At 36.8% G+C, this 22,590-nt stretch overlaps 1 protein-coding gene across 1 annotated transcript in view; it reads right to left on the bottom strand.

Moving 5' to 3' along the window:
- Window positions 1-509: 509 nt before the first annotated feature.
- The window catches only part of LOC142341863 (uncharacterized), a 36,460-nt gene continuing 14,379 nt past the window's right edge, over window positions 510-22,590 (bottom strand). Inside the window, exons 2-5 of the mRNA XM_075393143.1 lie at window positions 10,325-10,538; window positions 8,969-9,528; window positions 4,197-8,734; window positions 510-1,354 (exon numbers count right to left, since the gene is read on the bottom strand). Of these exons, the coding sequence (XP_075249258.1) occupies window positions 669-1,354; window positions 4,197-8,734; window positions 8,969-9,528; window positions 10,325-10,538 (5,998 nt within the window). The 3' untranslated portion in view covers window positions 510-668. The remainder of the gene's footprint in view (window positions 1,355-4,196; window positions 8,735-8,968; window positions 9,529-10,324; window positions 10,539-22,590) is intronic.

Genomic DNA, 22,590 nt, shown 5'->3' with positions numbered 1-22,590 from the left:
AGCTTGCAGGTATATGTTTTAAACAGCTAACGTATCACATCTAACTTTCTCTAAACATCTTGGCTTAAAAATTAGAAGCGATAGGAGCACTTTCGGAGGGACAAATACAATCCCGTTACAAACTATGGAATACAGCAAACATGTAATGTCATATGGTCCTGTGAATCCCCACACCCCCCCCCCCCCCCCATTTCCCCGGTTAAACATTCTTAAGAACCCATTAAATTACATTTCAACGCAGTGTTTCATTGGTAAATAAGGGACAATTTCACATGGAGGCCAATTTCTGCAGCATTAATTTACATAATTATAAAGCTTGTTCGCACCATAACATATTTGAACTTTCACTGCAGCTTAGTAAAAGCCATTAAAACATCTTCCGTTCAAGCACATGAATAAAAATTTGCAGACTTTACTACTTAATAGGATCTCCAAGCCTTTTTGTGCATCTCATAACTTTTGTGAAATTTAGATAAAAGCGTTAAAATCGCAAAACCTTACCTAATTACATTAGCTAACTTATTTTCGGCTATATCATTTGGCAGCTTGGGAGAACCTATTACGTCATATACATTATTTGATTTTTGATGAGTTGCTAAATGTGTATACCAGATGACTAACTTTTGAGGTCTAAGTTCAAAGTTTTCAAAGTTAAGTTAAGTCTATGTTTATGACATTGATATGCCACCAGTGAGTGGAAGCGTAGTTTTTCCCATAAGGAAGATGTCCACCTCCCTAGCAGCTTGACGACCTTCGTTAATTGCCCAAACTACTAAGCTTTGGCCTCGCCGACAGTCACCGGCCGCGAACACCCGACTGACCGACGTCTTGTACTTCTTGGGACCTTCGCCGCCACATTTAATATTGCCCCTATTGTCCAGGTTCAGTTTCAATTCACTGGCTATTGTTTTCTCTGGACCCAAGAATCCCATGGCTAACAGAACCATATCTGCTTTAAAATGAGATTCGCTCCCAGGAATCTCGGCCATATTGAACCGACCAGTGCTGGGATCTTTAGTCCATTTGACTTTAACGGTATCGACCCCAGTTAGATTGTTGTTCTCATCAGTGGTGAACTTCTTGCTCAAAATGCAATACTGTCTAGGGTCGGATTTGAATTTGGCTTTGACTTCTGAATGTCCATAATCTGTCCTGAAGATTTTGGGCCACTGAGGCCAGGGATTGTCATCCGCTCGTGTTTCGGGTGACTCAGGCAGGATTTCGAAGTTGGTAATTGATTTGGCTCCCTGACGGAGAGAGGTTCCGATGCAATCATTGCCAGTGTCACCTCCTCCGATTATGATGACGTCTTTCTCCTTGGCCAGAAGCTTCAATGTGTCTTCTTTGCCAGCACCTAATCAGACACATTTTAACGATAATCGAACCAAAATTTGTCACGAGTAGCTCAAATTTTCTGACACAAACAAACTTAACACAAAAAATAACCGAGTAACATCAAAGCGAATTGCTGGTGTGAAGTACCGCCCTTCACACCAGAAGTATAAGTCTCCAAAACAGTTTCTGTGAATCGCATACTTTGAGACTAGTGAGCTGAAAGGCTTCAAAAGAGAACTTAATGCCTGCTGGGTGCTACCTGTTTATCCCGTTTTTGAGGACGAAAAGTCAAATGGGTCAGACGAAAAATCGGTCAAACAAAAAATCGCATTAAAAAGACCAACAGAAGTAATATAATTCCTACAAACTTTGAGATCAATTAAACATAGCCAGCAAATTGCCAGAAAATACCCACCGTTGACGCGCTTCAAGCATATCAGGATTGAAAAAAAAGACAAAAAAGGAAAATTGACAGAATTTTTTCCGAAGTTTTGAAAAGTGTTCTAATTCGATGTGCAGATAGTTATATTTCAAAACTATACTCAATTCAGGCCCTAAACTGAAAACTATTAAGCTTAAAACTAATGTCAGCTGGCAATATTTCTAATGGACTTTGATAACCTGATGAACTGAATTAATGACCGGGCTTTATCGGTTTATCCCGTTTCTTTTGATTTTGCTCTTTGACATTGTCCGTAATAACTACATTGCGTAGTTCAATGCAAGAAAAGAATTTAGAATCCATTCAGTTGAAACCATGAGTGAGGTACGGCACGAATCAAACGTGAAAATGGTGACTTATGCAAAACGAAAAACGTGATCAAAAGGCAAAACGAATTTTAAAAAAATAGAAGTCCTGACACAATTCGAAGAACTTTAATTCAAAGAATTCTCATTGACCTAACAGAAATTAACAATTCAAGGAATTGTCATTGACTTATCAGGAAAACAAGACCTAGAATGGACCTAGAAAGAGTCAATAAATCAAAAAAATAAAAAAATTAATGTCAAAAAGCAGCATGTGAACAAAAAACCACTACTGACAAAGCGAACTTTTGTTCAAACACCATTTTCTCACTCTAGTAAAAATTAGAGCAAAAAAGTTTTACACCGCAAATCCACTTCCTGATTCGGCGTGAAGATCATATCAACTTGACTTCAAAAAATATGAAAATGTGCGATCTTTAAAAAACATAGCCAGAAGAACTCCGGAAACCACTCGAAGAAAACAACAAAACTGTAACCCTCGGTAGCTTAAGACACCTTAAGTAATAGTTAAGCAAAACAGAAGACGAAAAATCGCTAAAATTCTCCTTGAAGTGAGCAAAATAGATAAAAAACCTCCAAATTAGCATAAAACACGCATTAACTACAAAACCTTCATCCCTCTATGAGAAGAAACCACAAATTAATAAACTATCATGATCGAACCAAAAAATTTGAAAAAAAAATTGGTTTTAAAAAGCCATATGCGAAAAAAAAATCGCTCGCTTAGAAAATGTTTTTCACACCTCACTTTCTCTCTCTCGCCAAAACAGCAGAATGAACAAAACATAGCCGGCAGATTGCCGGAATACCTGCGAAAGAATAGACCTGCGTGCCATATAATAGAGATAGAAACAGATACAGACCTAAATTGAAAAATCGACGACACTCAAAAAACTAGGCTAAAAAACATTCAGCGATAAACCAATAAAACTTAATAAAATTCATTCCACAGAAGCCTCTTATTAGTGACCTTTACTGCACATAGGAGTTCCTTTGACCTTAAACAAATTCAAATTAAACTTACAGTTTTAAAGTTAAGGTCATTTTATTGAGTGAGGTAAGTCACGTATGATCAAAATCTAATCACGCAAATAACCTAAAAACTTTCGCTAAAACGAGTGAGAAATGACGTCACGCGCGCCAATGCCGTTAGTGAGAGGAAGAAGTCATTCAGAAAATGACTTCAGCTTTGCTGTGTGAACAAATGTAAAACGAAAGAGCGTCAGACGACGAAACAAAAAACATAGCAGGCCAAGTCCTGACGTACAATTCAAAGAATTTTCATTGACTAAACAGAAAAACTAGACCAAGAATGAACTATGAGTGAATTGAGAAAACCATTTTTTAAAAAATCAGATCAAAAGAAAAAAAACAGAAAATCAATGTCAAAATGCCGCATGTGAACAAAAAAAACCACTAGCGAGAAATGAAAATTCAATTCAAACAAAAAAAATAGGCTTAGACTGAGCTATGAATGGATTAGGAAAACCATTTAGAAAAAAAATCCGATCCAAAAAATCGAAAAAAACAGTAAAAATCAGAGTGAAATTGCCGCATGTGAACAGAAAACCACTACCGAGAAACCGAATTTTTGTTCAAACACGATTTTCGCACTCTACTTTAAAATTAGAGCGAAAAACATTCACGCCGCAAAACCACTCGCTTTTCCGCTCCATTTCCTGTTTCGGCGTGACCAAAATCACTACTCCAATTTGACTTCAAAAATCATGAAAATGTGTGAACAGATCTTTAAAAAAAGACAGCGCCCCAATACAATTCAAATTCTTTGAATTGTAAAAACCAAGAGCACCGCAATATAGCTACGCTCAGCTTACAGCTATAAAAACAATCCTTTCTCGCTCTAGTCTCCAATTTTTCAACTCACCAACAACTCACGCTTTTTTCCCGTGTTTCATTTCGTGCTTCAAAATTCAATCCAATAGAATTGATTAAGAGACTTTTCCAATACTCCTCTTCGAGTCGTAAAAAAGCCAGCGCCCCAATACAATTCAAAGTCTTTAAATTGTAAAAAAAAGAGGAGAGACTGAGGCTGTTGAGAGGCTGACGGCGGCTATTAATTACTCAAATATTACCTTGATGCTTTTGCCACGTTTCCAAGAAGCTCATTGCGAAGTGTATGCCTTGAGCGTTGCTGCCAGGTATATTGAGTCCTCTGGGCCAAGTAGCTCCGACTGTCAATAATACTGCATCGTAGTCATCAGTCAGACTTTTTGCAGGAACATCTTTGCCAATTTCAGTGTTAGTTATAAACGTGATTCCCTCGTCTTTCATGAGGTCAATCCTTCTATCCAGAATCTTTTTGTCTAACTTCATGTTCGGGATTCCGTATCTGAGAAGACCACCTATCTTGTCGTTTCTCTCAAATACGAACACCCAGTGACCAGCACTGTTAAGTTGAGCAGCCGCTGCCAGACCCGCTGGTCCGCTACCAACAATCGCAACCCTTTTCCCACTTCTATGCGGTACTTGCTGGGGTTTTACGTATCCCTTCTCGAAAGCTGTTTCAATGATTGTGTTCTCGATATTTTTGATATTAACAGGCGGACTGTTAATTCCGAGAACACATGCACCTTCGCACGGCGCTGGGCAAACACGACCGGTGAATTCTGGAAAATTGTTGGTCTGATTCAATTGGTGGTACGCCTCCTCCCAGTTGCCCTGATAAACAAGATTGTTCCAGGTCGGAATTATATTACCTAGAGGACAACCGCTCTCAGACTGACAAAAGGGCACACCGCAATCCATACATCTAGCCGCCTGGTACTGAATTGTGTCCTTAACGTACTTGTGGTCTTGGATCTCGCCAAAATCTTTCATCCGCTCTTTCACATCTCTGTAATTCTTCTCTGATCGCTTGTACAACATAAAACCTTTAGTCTTGTTGAGAGTTTTGATCAACTTAGGGTTCTGAATAATGTCTTCAATATCCAGTGATGTCTTTGCGTCTTTTTTAGGAGAGGACTTGACGTCGCCTTTCTCGAGATCCAGTATCGTCTCTGCCGATTCGCTCTCTTTTTCAGCCGCCTCTTGCTGTTTCTTCAGCTCCATATCCCGAAGTGCTCGTTTGTACTCCTTTGGGAAGACTTTATGGAAATCTTTACAGGACTCGGGCCACGTAGTCAAGATTTCCGAAGCCACTTCAGAGCCAGTCCTTTCTTTGAAGTCCTTCAGTAATCCATGAACAAAGTCTAAGTCTTCATTCAGATTGAGCGCCTCCAGATCAACTGTTTCAAGGTTGCATAATGTCGTGAAAACTCGAGCTGTATCATAGACATAGGCGATACCTCCAGACATGCCCGCAGCGAAATTTCGACCAGGTCTTCCCAGAACTAAGGCAACGCCTCCAGTCATGTACTCACAGCCATGGTCACCACAGCCTTCGCACACTGCAATTGCACCCGAATTCCTGACACAAAACCGTTCACAAGCTTGACCTCTAAAGAAAGCTCGTCCACTGGTAGCTCCATAGAGACAAACGTTTCCGACAATAATTGAGTCATCAGACAGGAAGCTACTTGATTTTGGGGGGTAAATGACAATTTCTCCGCCAGACAAACCTTTTCCTACGTAGTCATTTGAGTCTCCTTCTAACTCGATACTGACTCCTTTTGCCAAAAAGGATCCAAACGCTTGACCACCAGAACCCTTTAGTTTGATGTCAATTGAGAAGTGCTCAGGCAAACCTGCCTCGCCATACTTCTTAGATATGAAGTAGCTTAGTGAAGCCCCAAACGCACGGTCAACATTTCGGATTGGATACTGTACTTCCATATGGTTCTGGTGACCTTCGATAACCGGGAGAACTTGTTGGTACACTTTGTAGTCCAGACGAGTTTCCAGACTAAACTCCTGCTTTATTCTTCCACCGATCATCTCGGTCGGGTCATCGGACGCTTTCATCAGAATGTTGTGATAATCGAGAGTTCTGGCTTTGTCTGTTAACGGCTGTTTGATTCCCAGAAATTTAGTTTGACCAATCAGGTCGTCGAATTTTTTCACTCCAAGCGTGCTCATTATTTGTCGCACTTCTTCCGCGAGCAAGAAGAGATAATTTAACAAATGTTCTGGTTCACCAGCAAACTTCTTTCGCAGCTCAGGATCTTGAGTAGCAATTCCCACCGGGCATGTGTTCAAATGGCATTTTCGCATCATAATACAACCTATAGTAATCAAAGGTGCAGTCGAAAATCCGAATTCGTCCGCACCAAGGATTCCCGCAATAACAACATCCAAGCCAGACCGAATCTGCCCATCGGCTTGAACTCTGACACGTGATCGTAATCCATTCCTAACCAGCACCTGATGTGCTTCTGACAACCCCATTTCCCACGGTAGTCCTGCATGTTTGATTCCGGTCCAGCTACTTGCACCAGTTCCACCGTCATGTCCTGAGATGGTGATCAAGTCCGCTTTTCCCTTGGCAACTCCGGCTGCAACTATTCCAACACCCAGCTCTGAGACTAGTTTCACACTCACTCTCGCTTTCGGGTTCGCGCACTTCAAATCATAAATCAACTGGGCCAAGTCTTCAATTGAGTAAATGTCGTGATGAGGCGGTGGGCTGATTAACCCCACGTATGGAATGGCGTGCCTTGCTTCAGCTATGTCCTCCGTGACTTTGTAATATGGAAGTTCTCCTCCCTCGCCTGGCTTCGCACCTTGGGCCATTTTAATCTGCAGATCATCTGCGTGACTTAAATAAGCAGAAGTTACACCAAACCTAGCCGACGCAACTTGCTTGATGGCTGACCGAGTAGATTTGAAGGAATCTGCGTCATCCATAAATCGCACTTGAATTTCACCTCCTTCACCTGAATTAGATTTACCGCCTACTCGGTTCATTGCAATAGCCAAAGTTTTGTGTGCCTCGTCTGAAATACTACCCAAACTCATGGCGCCAGTCGCAAAACGCTTCACAATATTTGCTGCGGGTTCCACATCTTCTAGCATAATCTGGCCGTGAATCGGTTGCACCAGACAAAACTGACCTCTAATGGTACAATATCTGTTCATTTCTTGCGTGATCTCGCTGTACTTTTTATAGGCTGCTCTCGAATTCAGTTTTGCGGCTTCCTGTAACGCGGCAACAGCTTCCGGCTCATTCAGATGCTTTTCGCCTCCTTTGCGCCAATGGTAAACACCGGGATTGTTGGCAATGTTGTTCACAATTCCAAATTGTCCGAACTGTTTGAATGCTAAGGAATGTCTGTCATACGCTTCAGCGGCCAAGTCTTTGAAACTGCAACCTCCCAGCCGAGCGGGCGATCCTCGGAAACATTTTTTGACAACTTCTTTTGCAAGTCCCAGTGGTTCAAAAATTTGTGCACCTTTGTAGCTGTACAGAGTACTGATTCCCATCTTAGCCATAACTTTGTTCACGCCAATGGCACATGCATATTTAAAGTTTTTGACGATATCTTTTTCGGTCAAGTTAGGGTCTATCGAGGTTCGAATTCTGTTCAGGGTTTCAAACACTACATAGGGACAAATCGCATCAGCACCATAGCCAAGCAAAACGCAAAAGTGATGCATTTCTCTCGCTTCTCCAGTTTTCACAATCAAACCAACTTTCGACCTTAGTTTCTGTTGCACTAAATATTGATGTATAGCCCCCAACGCCAGCAATGAACTAATAGGAATTTTCGACGCATTTACACCTTCGTCGCTTAGCACAATAAATGTAGTTCCATTCTTCACTAGTTTTTCAGCCTCACTGCAAATTCGATCTAAGTGCTTTCGCAACTCATAGTCGTTGGCATCGACAACGATACTGATGGTTTCAGATCTGAAATCGTTCTTTGTCAAGGATTTGATAGCTTCTACTTCGGCCGAGGTCAAGATAGGCTGGTCCAAAATTATACGCTTACTGTATTCGTCAGAAGGTTCTAGTAGGTTTCGGGCAGGTCCAATCGGGCATCGCATTGACATGACGACCCTCTCTCGGAATGGATCAATTGGCGGATTGGTTACTTGAGCAAACTGCTGCTTGAAGTATTCGAAAATTGGGGGGTTAAATTTGGACAGACAAGCCAATGGAGCATCATTACCCATGGATCCCAAAGCCTCCTTTTTATTGACAACCATAGGCGCCAGAAGCAAGTTGATGACTTCAGTCGAGTACCCAAAATTGATTAGCCTCCTGTCGTTTTCCAACAACTGGACCACAACATCGGTAGTCATAGAACTATCTGCATGGCCATTCATCATCGCGTAGCCATTCGTCATTGGAGCTTCGATGTGACCATTTACTTCAGGAGGCAGTGGAATGTCTTTGATGTTGATTTCATGCCGACACCATTCCTTATATGGAAACCGATTGCTCACTTCCTCTTTGATCTCAGCCACCAGTGAGTTATCGTCGAAGAACTTCTTTCGAATTGTGTCAACTAACAGCATTCGACCGGGTTTCAACCGACCCTTCTTCACCACTTTTTCTGGAGGAACATCCACAACTCCAGTTTCGCTAGACATGTACAGCATGCCATCTGTTGTGTGCGTGTATCGCGAGGGCCTCAAACCGTTTCTGTCTAAAATGGCTCCAATGTATTGACCGTCCGAGAATGCCAGTAGGGCCGGTCCATCCCACGGCTCCATGACATATGCGTTGAACCTTAATATTCACAGTGTTAAATTCTCACAGCCAAAAATTGACATTTTTGCGTTAGCACCTTCAAACTAAAAGCCAACTATTTCTTCTATTGAAAAATATATTTCCAAGCAAATCCAATGGTCATTCAACACAATTAAAACATAATTTATGATGCTGAGCGATAAAAACCTAGTATATCCAACGCGGATAAATTGTTGATGCCCATGAGAATTGGGCTCAAAAATCGAGCTTCACCTGTAGAAGTTCTTGCGGTTTTCCTTCATGTTTGTGTCCTCTTCCCACGCCTCCGGAACCATCATGAGAATAGACTCAGGCAGCGTCCTGTCACTGGTGTTGTGAATGAACTCCAACACGTTGTCAAAACTACCGGAATCACTCATGTCAGCTTCAACAACCGGATACAGTTTCTGGAGCGACATCCCGTATTTCTTACTGAACATCACACCCTCTCTAGCCCGCATTGCGTTCACGTTCCCCCTCAAAGTGTTGATCTCACCATTATGACACAGCATTCTTTGAGGATGAGCTCGCTCCCAGCATGGAAAAGTATTGGTGGAGAACCTGCTATGTACTAGGGCAATTTTAGCTTTCAAATTGGGGTTTTCTAGGTCTGGGAAGTATTGGAACAGTTGGTAAGACGTGAATAGACCCTTGTATGTAATTGTGGTCGTTGACAGACTGCAGATGTAGAATCGGAGGTTGTGTGGTCCTGGTACTTGGTGAGAAGCCTGCTTCCGTAACAGGTAGATGTTCTTCTCAAAGTCATCAGATGGATCTTGAGCAGTTATGAACACCTAAAGAGAGAGAGAGAGAGAGAGAGAGCAACATTATGCTTTCACTTGCAGTCGGACAGCTATATCTATCTCGTGTTCTAAAAGACGCAAATGTGCCTCCAATCCAATCCTATCGATCGTCACAATCCAATCCTATTAAGTCCTGCTGCATCAGCTGCTCTGAACTATCTAAAAATGTGTTTGTCCTATTGCAGTTGGAAAAAATTTACGCTAATTTACAGCAAAAACTAACCGAATAATGTCGGATGAATTGACCTCGAACGACAGATGTGAGCAATAAATTGATTAGAGGGGGCGTTTCTTAGAAATACTTTATGGGTGCAAAAAAACAAGCCCAATGGGTTTCGCACCCACATCTCCAGGTTGGCAGCCTTAACCACTCAGCTACTAAGACTTTGATTTCGTTTCACTCACAATACCTTCAAGCAACGAACTTTATTTCAGAACGAGCGCAACTTAATCACTCAAAGATGAAGAACTTAAGTGTGAAGAAGTCAAAGAATATTCTAGAACACAGTGAAAAAAAGCGTCAAGCAACAATTATGCATTAAAAAGGCACAAACGTTACAATAATTGCTTCCAACATCGTTCGAGGGCAATTAATAAACATACTCAAAAAAGCTGTGAAAAATTGCTTCAAGTTATCTTTTAAGAATGAACATCAGAAAACTTATTTTGCCAGAACACGTTCAAATTTTTCGACATGCGTGAGACGTAAGTTGGGACATTCTGTGCCGCGCAGACTAGTATTTGTCTTCTTCTTTCAGAGAGTATCAAATGAGAACACTCTGGTAACCTGGATTATGTATGGCTCTGTGGATTTAGCACTGTTGCCCAGACACGAATTATTGGTGGGCATAAGTCTAATATGCAGAATGTTCAAATCACATTCGGCCACGAGTGATTTAAAATGCTCCATGCACTGGTCTCGTGATCTCTGCAACCTGTCCAGGAAGATGATCCCAGTGGCATACCTGCCAGTCTCGGGAAGATCGATGTTGTGCTCCTTCCTGAAACAGAGTGTTTAATTCCTGTACACAGCCTTGCAAGATACTGGATTTTTGGATTTGTCAAATGTGCACATCAGAATAAGAAACTTGAACAGTATTTGGAGTACTAAAGCTTCTGTTATTGTTCTCAATCATTTTACAATTATACCATAGTATTTATTGTCTTGCAAATCGGAAGTCGTACAAAAACATCAAAATTGACTCAACGAATCAGAAAAACAATAGGTGGCCTACTCATTGATAACAAATAGCAGTGAATACAATACTGAGAAAAAGAGGAATAAGAAAAAAAATATGTTATGGGGGACATATCAACTGTAGAGAATAAAAAACAAAACGGCTCGTGCGAGTCCGTGCGTAGCACATCTTGTTCCAATATACCTCTCAAGGTTATAAAAACAACTTTTGAATTCTGTCAGGCACCGTTGGGAGTATCCAAAAGCAACTTAAATGCATTGGAGAAAATTACTTGTTCTGTTTGAACCAAAAAATACCGTCTTTTTTCGGCAGAAAAAAAATGAAAACTCTTCAACAAATTCTAAAAAGATAATTGTAGTACAATTTGAACCACAAGGACACAGAAAAATCATAAACACAAAGAGCACATTACACAAAAAAACATCTACCAACAGATACAAAGCCCAACTCCAAAAAAAAACATTGCTTTTAAAATTGATTTTGGAAACTGGTCAATACTCAAGGTTGGTGACTGTTCATTTAGGTCTAAAAACAGAAGTCAACTTTACAATGCAATTGTATCGGTAACTGTAATTTTCACACTATTTTGAAATCTAACTTGTTGAAGTTTGGTGTGAATTTCTTTTCAATTCCGATTTTTCATGAGCGTAATAGGACAAACATTTTTCAAAACCTCGTAAGTGTGTCATCAACGACACTTAAAAAACTCAGTTTTGGTTTAGTACTAATTTTATTAACCAATTTATAGCAAATAATAAGTACTTTTTCTCATTTTTTCATGATTTCTCATTTTTGCACTCTGTCTCTACTTATGTCCAACCTTTAAACGAACTAATTATCTCAGAGTAAGTTTCGCTTTCTCTCTCATTTTTTTGACATCTGATATTTACTCAAGGTTCCTCGCCGTTCATAAATTTCTTGATTGCGTCTTTCTGGAAAATCAAACGCGGACTTCATGAGGCCCTTCTATCAGTAATCGTAAAATTGCTAGTAAAACCTGAGTAAACTTTTTGAAGTGTTTCGAAATAATTTGTCATTTTAAATGTTTCATGAGCACAATGGGAAAATTAGTTTTTGAAAAATTTGTAGATACCAGCACGATTTGAAAACAGTTTTGCTATTGGACACATTTAAAGCCACAATTTGGAGCAAGTATTAGGTAATTTTTCCTGTTTTTGAAATCTGATCTCTCAATGATGGCCACCGCTTATTCTCGCAGATGTAATAACAGCTAGCAGAACTCGCGTATGTGTTAACAGCTAGATTTAATAAACACAGTTTTGTTTTGATATTTTTTTTCAATCTTTTGCAAATTGTTCTAAGTTAAGGAGTTTTGCTACCATTTTAATAATTCAGGCGGCTTTGCACTCTGCGTCTAGTTGTGTCTGACATGTAGAGGAACATTGAAATCTATTTTTAAAGGCTCTTATTTAGTAGCGTTGGGGAACCTTGGTCATACGTGAAATATGCGTTTCGCTCTTTTGTGTAAGTTTTTTAAAGAATTAGGAGAATTTAAACAGATACCGACTAACGTCGGAAAAATTGCTCTCGAATTACAGGCGAGGCAAATTAATTCAGGGACTGTAGCGGAGATAAATTTTTCTTCATGGCTGCAAAAATTAACACACAAACAATGGATTCAAACCTCGACCTACTGAATCCGATTCCGTAATCTCGACAGTGGCAATAAGCACTCGGCTACCAAGGCCGTGACATCATCCCTCTAACCATCTGTTTTTGAAAAACAAACTTACTTCGGAGTAAGAGGAATTGAATTCACTCAAAAATCAAGAAGTATGTGAAAAAAATCACTTGAAAAGTCAAACACTATTCCAGAATAAAAGCGCAAAAAACGGTTGAGCAAAAAATTTGCATTAAAACAGACACACATACTTACAACAACTGCTTCTCATTCGAAAGCAATTAAAACTCTTTATGAACTGAAAAAACTCTCCTTTCAAAAGAATTTTTCGTTTCTCATATGAGTAGTTTCATAATCAAAAAACAATAAATTTTTCTAATTTTTTCATGATTTCTCATTTTTGCACTCTGTCTCTACTTATGCCCGACCTTTAAACGATCTATTTATCTCAGACTAAGTTTCGCTTTCTATCTCATTTTTTTTCTTTTTGGCATCTAATCTTTACTCAAGGTTCCTCGCCGTTCATAAATTTCTTGATTGCGTTTTTCTAGAAAATCAAACGTGGACTTTATGAGGCCCTTCTATCTGTAATCGTAAAATTTCTAGTAAAAACTGAAGTGAGATTTTTATAGTTTCTCGACATAATTTGTCATTTTAAATGTTTCATGAGCACAATGGGACAATTAGTTTTTGAAAAATTTGTAGATACCAGCACGATTTGAAAACAGTTTTGCTATTGGACACATTTAAAGCCACAATTTGGAGCAAGTATTAGGTAATTTTTCCTGTTTTTGAAATCTGCTCTCTCAATGATGGCCACCACTTATTCTCGCAGATGTAATAACAGCTAGCAGAACTCGCGTATGTGTTAACAGCTAGATTTAATAAACACAATTTTGATTTGAATATATTTTTTTTAAATCTTTTGCAAATTGTTCTAAGTTAAGGAGTTTTGCTACCATTTTAATAATTCAAGCGGCTTTGCACTCTGCGTCTAGTTGTGTCTGACATGTAGAGGAACATTGAAATCTATTTTTAAAGGCTCTTATTTAGTAGCCTTGGGGAACCTTGGTCATACGTGAAATATGCGTTTCGCTCTTTTGTGTAAGTTTTTTAAAGAATTAGGAGAATTTAAACAGATACCGACTAACGTCGGAAAAATTGCTCTCGAATTACAGGCGAGGTAAATTAATTCAGGGACTGTAGCGGAGATAAATTTTTCTTCATGGCTTCAAAAATTAACACACAAACAATGGATTCAAACCTCGACCTACTGAATCCGATTCCGTAATCTCGACAGGGGCAATAAGCACTCGGCTACCAAGGCCGTGACATCATCCCTCTAACCATCATTTTTTGAAAAACAAACTTACTTCGGAGTAAGAGGAATTGAAATCACTCAAAAATCAAGAAGTATGTGAAAAAAATCACTTGAAAAGTCAAACACTATTCCAGAATAAAAGCGCACAAAACGGTTGAGCAAAACATTTGCATTAAAACAGACACACATACTTACAATAACTGCTTCTCATTCGAAAGCAATTAAAAATCTTTATGAACTGAAAAAATTCTTCTTTCAAAAGAATTTTTCGTTTTTCATATGAGTAGTTTCATAATCAAAAAACAATAAATTTTTCTAATTTTTTCATGATTTCTCATTTTTGCACTCTGTCTCTACTTATGCCCGACCTTTAAACGATCTAATTATCTCAGACTAAGTTTCGCTTTCTCTCTCATTTTTTTCTTTTTGGCATCTGATCTTTACTCAAGGTTCCTCGCCGTTCATAAAATACTTGATTGCGTTTTTCTAGAAAATCAAACGAGGACTTTATGAGGCCCTTCTATCTGTAATCGTAAAATTTCTAGTAAAACCTGAAGTGAACTTTTTATTGTTTTTCGAAATAATTTGTCATTTTAAATGTTTCATGAGCACAATGGGACAATTAGTTTTTGAAAAATTTGTAGATACCAGCACGATTTGAAAACAGTTTTGCTATTGGACACATTTAAAGCCACAATTTGGAGCAAGTATTAGGTAATTTTTCCTGTTTTTGAAATCTGCTCTCTCAATGATGGCCACCACTTATTCTCGCAGATGTAATAACAGCTAGCAGAACTCGCGTATGTGTTAACAGCTAGATTTAATAAACACAATTTTGTTTTGAATATATTTTTTTCAATCTTTTGCAAATTGTTCTAAGTTAAGGAGTTTTGCTACCATTTTAATAATTCAAGCGGCTTTGCACTCTGCGTCTAGTTGTGTCTGACATGTAGAGGAACATTGAAATCTATTTTTAAAGGCTCTTATTTAGTAGCGTTGGGGAACCTTGGTCATACGTGAAATATGCGTTTCGCTCTTTTGTGTAAGTTTTTTAAAGAATTAGGAGAATTTAAACAGATACCGACTAACGTCGGAAAAATTGCTCTCGAATTACAGGCGAGGCAAATTAATTCAGGGACTGTAGCGCAGATAAATTTTTCTTCATGGGTGCAAAAATTAACACAAACAATGGATTCAAACCTCGACCAACTGAATCCGATTCCGTAATCTCGACAGGGGCAATAAGCAATCGGCTACTATGGCTGTGACATCATCTCTCTAACCATCGGTTTTACTTTGAAAAACAAACTTACTTCGGAGTAAGAGGAATTGAAATCACTCAAAAATCAAGAAGTATGTGAAAAAAATCACTTGAAAAGTCAAATACTATTCCAGCATAAAAGCACAAAAACGGTTGATAAAATAATTTGCATAAAAGCAGACACACATACTTACAACAACTGCTTCTCATTCGAAAGCAATTAAAAGTCTTTATGTGAACTGAAAAAATTCTTCTTTCAAAAGAAATTTTCGTATTTCATATGAGATGTTTCATAATCAATAAACAATTTCTTTTTTCTAATTACAGAAGCGACCTACGACTTGAAGATATCTGTTCGAAGAGCAGTCTTAAAAAACAGAGAAATGAAAAACAATATTCCCATTTTCAAAAAATAATAAACATCTTTTAATTTTCCAGCTCCCAATCCATAAATTCTCTAAATCTAATGTTCATCTGTATTTCCTTATAACAGAGGAGATTAGTTCAAACTATACGCTCTGACATTGTAAAAAATCAACAAACAAAAGCTTTCCTTTTTTTCAAATCAAAGGTGGTTGATTTGATGTTTAATGCTTGAAACCAGATTTTTACGTCTCCAAGGTTCTGAAAATACTCAAATAGCTAGTTCCAATAAAATGATAAGAATTTTATTAAAAAGAACTCTAGAACTCAGGAAAAAAATCCATTTTCTGCTGTCAGTTCTATACTTTTGAAGTTGAATTTTGTTATTTTGAGAGCTCTAAAAGTCTTCATTTACCAAAAAAAAAATTTTTGATGCAGAGAAAGAACTGTTCATTGTTCTTAACCAGCAAAAAACAGAGTATTATAGAAAGGTTTCTTATATATAATTTTAAAAAAAAGAATTCATTTTTCAAAAAAAAATTGGTCAGATAGTTTAAATGGCTAATTTTTAGGCTTGAAAAAAAAGCTGTAAAATCTAAACCTAATTAAATTCAGATTTATCCGTTTTTTTCGTTAATTCTACTCCATTTTTCCTTGAAATTTTCCTCTTCGAGTTCCCCTTTATCAAATTTATGATCATTCATTTTTGGAATTGTCAAATGCGCACATCAGAATAAGAAACTGGACCAGTATTGGGAGTACTAAAGCTTCCGTTATTGTTCTCAACCATTTTACAATTATAACATGGTATTTATTGTCTTGCAAATCGAAAATCGTACAAAAACAACAAAATTGACTCCACGCATCAGAAAAGCAACAGGTGGCCTACGCATTGATAACAAATAGCAGTGAATACAACACTGAGAAAAAGAGGAATAAGAAAAAAAAATGTTATGGGAGACATATCAACTGTAAAGAAAAGGGCTCGTGCGAGTGTGCGTAGCACAGCTTGTTCCAACATACCTCTCAGTGTTATAAACAAAACTTTTAAATTCTGTCAGGCACCGTTGGGATTATCCAAAAGGAACATAAATGCATTGGAGAAAATTACTTGTTCTGTTTGAACCAATAAAAATACCGCCTTTTTTCTGCAGACAAAAATGACAATTTGAACCACAAGGACACAGAAAAATCAAACACAAAAAATAAATAACACAAAAAGACATCTATCAACAAATACAAAGCCCAACACCAAAAAAAAACATTTTTAAAATTGTTTTTAGAAACTGGTCAATACTCAAGGTTGGTGACTGTTCATTTAAAAACAGAAGTCAACTTTACAAGGCAATGGTATCGGTAACTGAAATTTTCACACTATTTTGAAATCTAACTTTTTGAAATTTGGTGTGAATTTCGATTTTTCATGAGCAAAATAGTACAATTATTTTTTAAATCTCGTAAGTGTGTCATCAACGACACCTGAAAAACTCAGTTTTGGTTTTGTACTAATTTTTTAACCCAATTTATAGCAAATAATATATAATTTTTCTATTTTTCTCATGATTTCTTATTTTTGCACTCTGTCTCTACTTATGTCCAATCTTTAAAGGAACTAATTATCTCCGACTAAGTTTCGCTTTCTCTCTCATTTTTTCTTTTTGGCATCTGATCTTTGCTCAAGGTTCCTCGCCGTCATACATTTCTTGATTGCGTTTTTCTGGAAAATCAGACGTGGACTTCATGAAGCACTTCTATCTGTAATCGAAAATTTCTAGTAAAACCAGAAGTGAAATTTTGAAGTTTTTCGAAATAATTTGTTATTTTAAATGTTTCATGAGCACAATGGGACAATTAGTTTTTGAAAAATTTGTAGATACCAGCACGATTTGAGAACAGTTTTGCTTTTGGACACATTTAAAGCCACTATTGGCAGCAAACATTAGGTAAATTTTCCTGTTTTTTTTGAAATCTGATCTTCTCTCAATGTTAGCCACCGTTTCTTCTCGCAGATGTGTTAACAGCTAGCAGATCTCGCAGATGTGTTAACAGCTAGATTTAATAAACACAATTTTGTTTTGAATATATTTTTTTTCAATCTTTTGCAAATTGTTCTAAGTTAAGGAGTTTTGCTACCATTTTAATAATTCAGGCGGCTTTGCACTCTGCGTCTAGTTGTGTCTGACATGTAGAGGAACATTGAAATCTATTTTTAAAGGCTCTTATTTAGTAGCGTTGGGGAACCTTGGTCATACGTGAAATATGCGTTTCGCTCTTTTGTGTTAGTTTTTTAAAGAATTAGGAGAATTTAAACAGATACCGACTAACGTCGGAAAAATTGCTCTCGAATTACAGGCGAGGCAAATTAATTCAGGGACTGTAGCGCAGATAAATTTTTCTTCATGGGTGCAAAAATTAACACACAAAAGTCTCGACAGGGGCAACAACTACTCGGCCATCAGCGGCATGTCATCATCTCTCTAACCTTCGGTTTTCTTTGAAAAACAAACTTAATTGGGAGTTAGAGCAATTAAAATCACTCAAAAGTCAAGAAGTATGTGAAGAAATCACTTGAGAAGTCAAATACTATTCCAGAATAAAAGCGCAAAAAACGGTTCAGCGATAATTTGCATAAAAACAGACACATAATTACAACTGCTTCTCATTCGGAAGCAATTAATAATTTTTATGTTAACTGAAAAAAATCTTCTTTCAAAAAAAATTTTCATTTTTCATATGAGTAGTTTCACAATCAATAAACAATTTCGTTTTCCTAATTACAGAACCGACCTAGGACTTGAAGATATCTGTTCGAGGAGCAGTCTTAAAAAACAGAGAAATGAAAAACAATATTCACATTTTCAAAAAGTAATAAACATCTTTTAATTTTCCAGCTCGAAACCCATAAACTCTCTAAACCCAATGTTCAGCTGTATCTCCTTATACCAGAGGAGATAAGTTCAAACTATGTGCTCTGACATTATGAAAAATCAAATAAAAGCTTTCCTTTTTTTCAAAGCAAATGTGGTTGATTTGATGTTCATTACACGAAACCAGTTTTTTACGTCTCCAAGGTTTTGAAAATACTCAAATGGCTAGTTCCAATAAAATGATAAGAATTTTTTAAAAAAAAGAACTCTAGAACTCAGAAGAGAATCCATTTTCTGCTGTCAGTTCTAAATTTTCAAAGTTGATTTTTGTTATTTTGAAAGCTCTAAATTGCCTGAAGTCTTCATTTTACCAAAAAGAAATTTTGATGCAGAGGAAAAACGATTCCATACAATGGTTCTTAACCAGCAAAAAAAAAGAGTATTATAGAAAGGTTTCTTAGATATAATTTTGAAAAAAATGGGATTCATTTTGGAAAAATTTTTGGTCATATAGTTTAAATGGCTAATTTTTAGGCTTGAAACAAAAATGCTGAAAAATCTATTCAACCTAATTAAATTCATATTTATCAGTTTTTTCGTTAATTCTCAATTTTTCCTTGAAATTTTTCCCTTCGAGTTTCCCTTTATCAAATTTATAATTATTTCTTTATGTAAATCAAAACTAAATCTCAAGGGCTACAAAATGGTGTCTTTCTTTTTTCTCTACGAAGCATAAACGAAAAGTGGCAATTTGACAGAAAAAAGCCAGCCTCGCATATATATTCCCCCAGTTTTAAAATGTTGGAACAACAAGATTCTTTTACGGAAAATAACTCTCGCACTTAAGACCCTCCCTTGTTTTACACATGATCCAACAACCACCCAGATCGTTTATCGGAATTCTGCTCGTGACAAAAATCTCCTCTTTACGATCTCTTTCCGGGTCGGCAATTCCGTCCTATTGAGAAATTAAATTTTTTAGAAAAGTAATTACTCCGCTTTAACGTAAGTTAACTGTTTGAATTCAAAATCTTCAAAATTGAATCTTACACAACATACTTTATACAGATATTTAACTTTTCGACGGACTCAGCAGTAAGAAAAGCAGGTGGCCTACAAAAATGGAAGCATTTGAAAAATAAAAATAGAGCTTCACTTTGTTCATGTTATGACGGCCGTTATTTGAATGCCCTTTTAAAGTCAAAGAACCATGTAATTGATATTGTTCAGCACTCCAACCTCGCGTCTAACATAAAAGATACAATACAAGCTCGCAAAAATATTATTCAATGAGACAAAAGACTGATGCATCTGCTTTATTCAAGCCTATCAAAAATAAAATACAAACATACAATTTGCAAAATTTGCAGCCAGTTACATGAAACTGCCTATCAAAGAAAAGCCATTCCGTCTAGAGCGAAGAGAACTGCTTAAAAAGGTAGCTGATCTTATTCAGCTGGCCAATAACAAATTACAATAAACATTGTCGTCTTCGATAGCAGAGCTTTAATCTTTTTCGGACTAATAGAGTAAAAAATGATGCTGTAGAACTACAATTATTAGATTTGCTCTTATTTTGCTACGATCAAACGGTCTCTCAAGTTCAAAAAACACAAACTAGTAAGAAAAAGAACCAAGAGGGGCTAGATTTAATTGTGGTTAGGTTAAGCTAAGGAAGCTAGCCTCACTTCGTACGAGGGGAGGCCGGATGTGGAATCGGCGGGCGGGGAGTCTAGACTTTTCACATAGCCGACAGATTACCGGAAAATAGCCGCCGTTGACGCGCTTGATGCACATCGGGATTGGAACAGAAAATGAAAAAACATAGCTGGAAGATTGCGAGAAAATAGCCACAATAGCTTTATAGATCTGTAGTCTCAAAAAGAAATTAAAAAAGACAGACCAAAAAAGAAAGTTACTCTTTTCATTAAGGGCTGAGATGTTAAATTCTGATTAAAAATCTGTATAACTATTAGCTGCTCTTATATAACCTTCAATTAGAGTGACAAGCGCTCAATTGACCTCATCTCTTTGAATTAAGGCAAAAAAATCAATTTCAGAGAGAGGAAGTCATTTTTGATAGTGAGGTAAGTCACGTGCGACCAAAAACTTTTTCACGTGAATGAACAAAAAAACTCATTTCAGTTAAAATTGCATGCACGAATTGACAAAATGCAGATTTGCTGTGACTGTGAAGTCATATGGTCGTAACAAAAATTTTGACGAAAAAAAACATAGCCGGAAGAATTCCTGAAATGACTCGAAGTCATATTCTCCGAAAGAACTGGCTTTTCAAATAGCAAATATCTCTTTGCAGACCGCTTCAATGCAGAGAAAAGGACAGTCTTAAGTCAAATAAAAAAGGAAAACTTGCAAGCAAAAACTAACGAGAAAAATTAGGAAAATTCAATCAATTTTCCATGTAGTACAGATACTCATACAAATGAAAACCGTTGTTTCATGCAATGAAAGCAATTAACCAAACCACAAAATACCACCCAAAATTTTAATGAGCTCACGAACATATTTTTCAAGAAAAAATTGAGAGAAATGTGTAAAAATTCTCAATTTTTTCTCATATTGCATAGAAAGAGACAACAGGAATGAGGCTTTAAATCAAATACCAATAAATTCAAAACGTTAAAAAGACCAAAAAATTGCCAATGATAAAATCAGCAGAATAGAAGAAAAAACCTTTATATTAATCAACAAAAAGACAGAAACAGAATAAAATTCGAGTGAAGAAAATCTTTCAAAATCAAAACTAATACCACAATAGTATTCCTAGAAGGCTATTTTCAGTCTATGTTTAAACGGCATTTAAAGTAAATTCTCAGTGCCAGTCAAATGAAATCAATTGCAAACAAAACGGAAATCTAAGAAAAAGGCTGAAATCAATATTTTCAACGACTCATAAAAGAAAAGCTGATTACAACTACAAGTCTCATTAAAATGAGAAACTGATACATGCTAGAATGAAGAGAATAAGGACACAAAAAACACATAAAACAAAAAGACTACTTCCTGATTTTTGAGATAAAAAAATCTAATTGAAAAGGAAATAGAAAAACAATTACAGCTCCTTAATTCAAAAAATTATATAGCTATCCTCCCGTATAGATTAAACTGTAGAAACATAGTTCAAAGAGTGGAAACAAAATACTTGGCAATAAAATTGTTAATTTTTTTTCAAAATTGCATTTAGGAAAATTTTGCGGAATTTCAAATACAGAACGCCACAAAATCATTCAACTATTACAAAATCAGGATCCCTGACAGTGCAAAAAGAATCAATCCAAAATCGGGCAAGCATTTGTACATATCCAAAAAAACAAAAGTACCTCACATAACAAAGGCATTCTATTCATGAATTATCAAAAGTAAATCGCCATATACACTGATTTTTGAAAAATCAGACAAAAAAATCCGCCTTAAGCTCCAAAAACGCAATATTTTTTTTAAAAATCCAATAATGAATTAAAAAATTGGAAATATGTTCTCATTTAGAACTTAAAACGCATTATTAGAATCTCAAAAACGCTATGGTATCAATTTCAGAGTTTGACATACTAGTACAGCTCCTGCTAAAATTATTTCTACAAAAAAACTTAATTATATGCGGAAAAACTGAGCTAATTGAAAGAAAAAACGGCAAAATGGTTATCAATATGCGGAATTCTGTCAAAAAAACACTTTCGAAAAGTCATTCGCTGATCAAAGCACATAAAAAAACTTCTCTCGCACAGAAAAAAAAACAAATGACAATTTTCGCTTTTAGCTCAAAACACCGTCTGAGCGAATAGTACTTCCGGTTAAAAAACAATATTCATCTTCGAGTCGTAAAAACCAAGATGAGGCCAATATTAGCCTCAGCTATCGCTTCGCGGCTATTGAAAAAAAGATAAATTGGCCGAATTCTTTTCTGCTCTTTTCAGTGTAAAATGTTCTAATTTGGCGTGCATTTTCAGTGGGACTCTAAAACTAATTAATTCAGCCTCTAAACTGAAAGCTAATAAACTCAATACCAATGTCAGCTAGCAAACACTCTAATGAACTTTGATAACATATTCCTCAATGACTTAATGACAGGGCTTCAGTGGTTTATCCCACCTCTTTTGATTTTGATCTTTTGACTTTGATTTTGCTCTTTGCACCCTGATTGTAATCACTATCTTGCGTAATTAATTGAGTGAATGGATTTAAAAACAAATCAGTTGAAACAGTGAGTGAATTAATTCAGAACTCAAACCTGAAAATTGGGACTTATGTAAAACATAAAACGTGATCAAGAGGTAAAGCTAATTAAAAAAACATTGCAGGACAAGACCTTACGTAAAATTCAAGGAATTTTGATCGACTAAACAAAAGACTAGACATAGAACGGTCTATGAGTGAAATCC

This window comes from Convolutriloba macropyga, chromosome 1 (genome assembly GCF_964194025.1).
Source record: "Convolutriloba macropyga chromosome 1, txConMacr16.3, whole genome shotgun sequence".
Lineage (NCBI taxonomy): Eukaryota > Metazoa > Xenacoelomorpha > Acoela > Convolutidae > Convolutriloba > Convolutriloba macropyga.
Note: the sequence above shows the minus strand (reverse complement) of the source record. Positions and strands in the feature narration are given on the sequence as shown.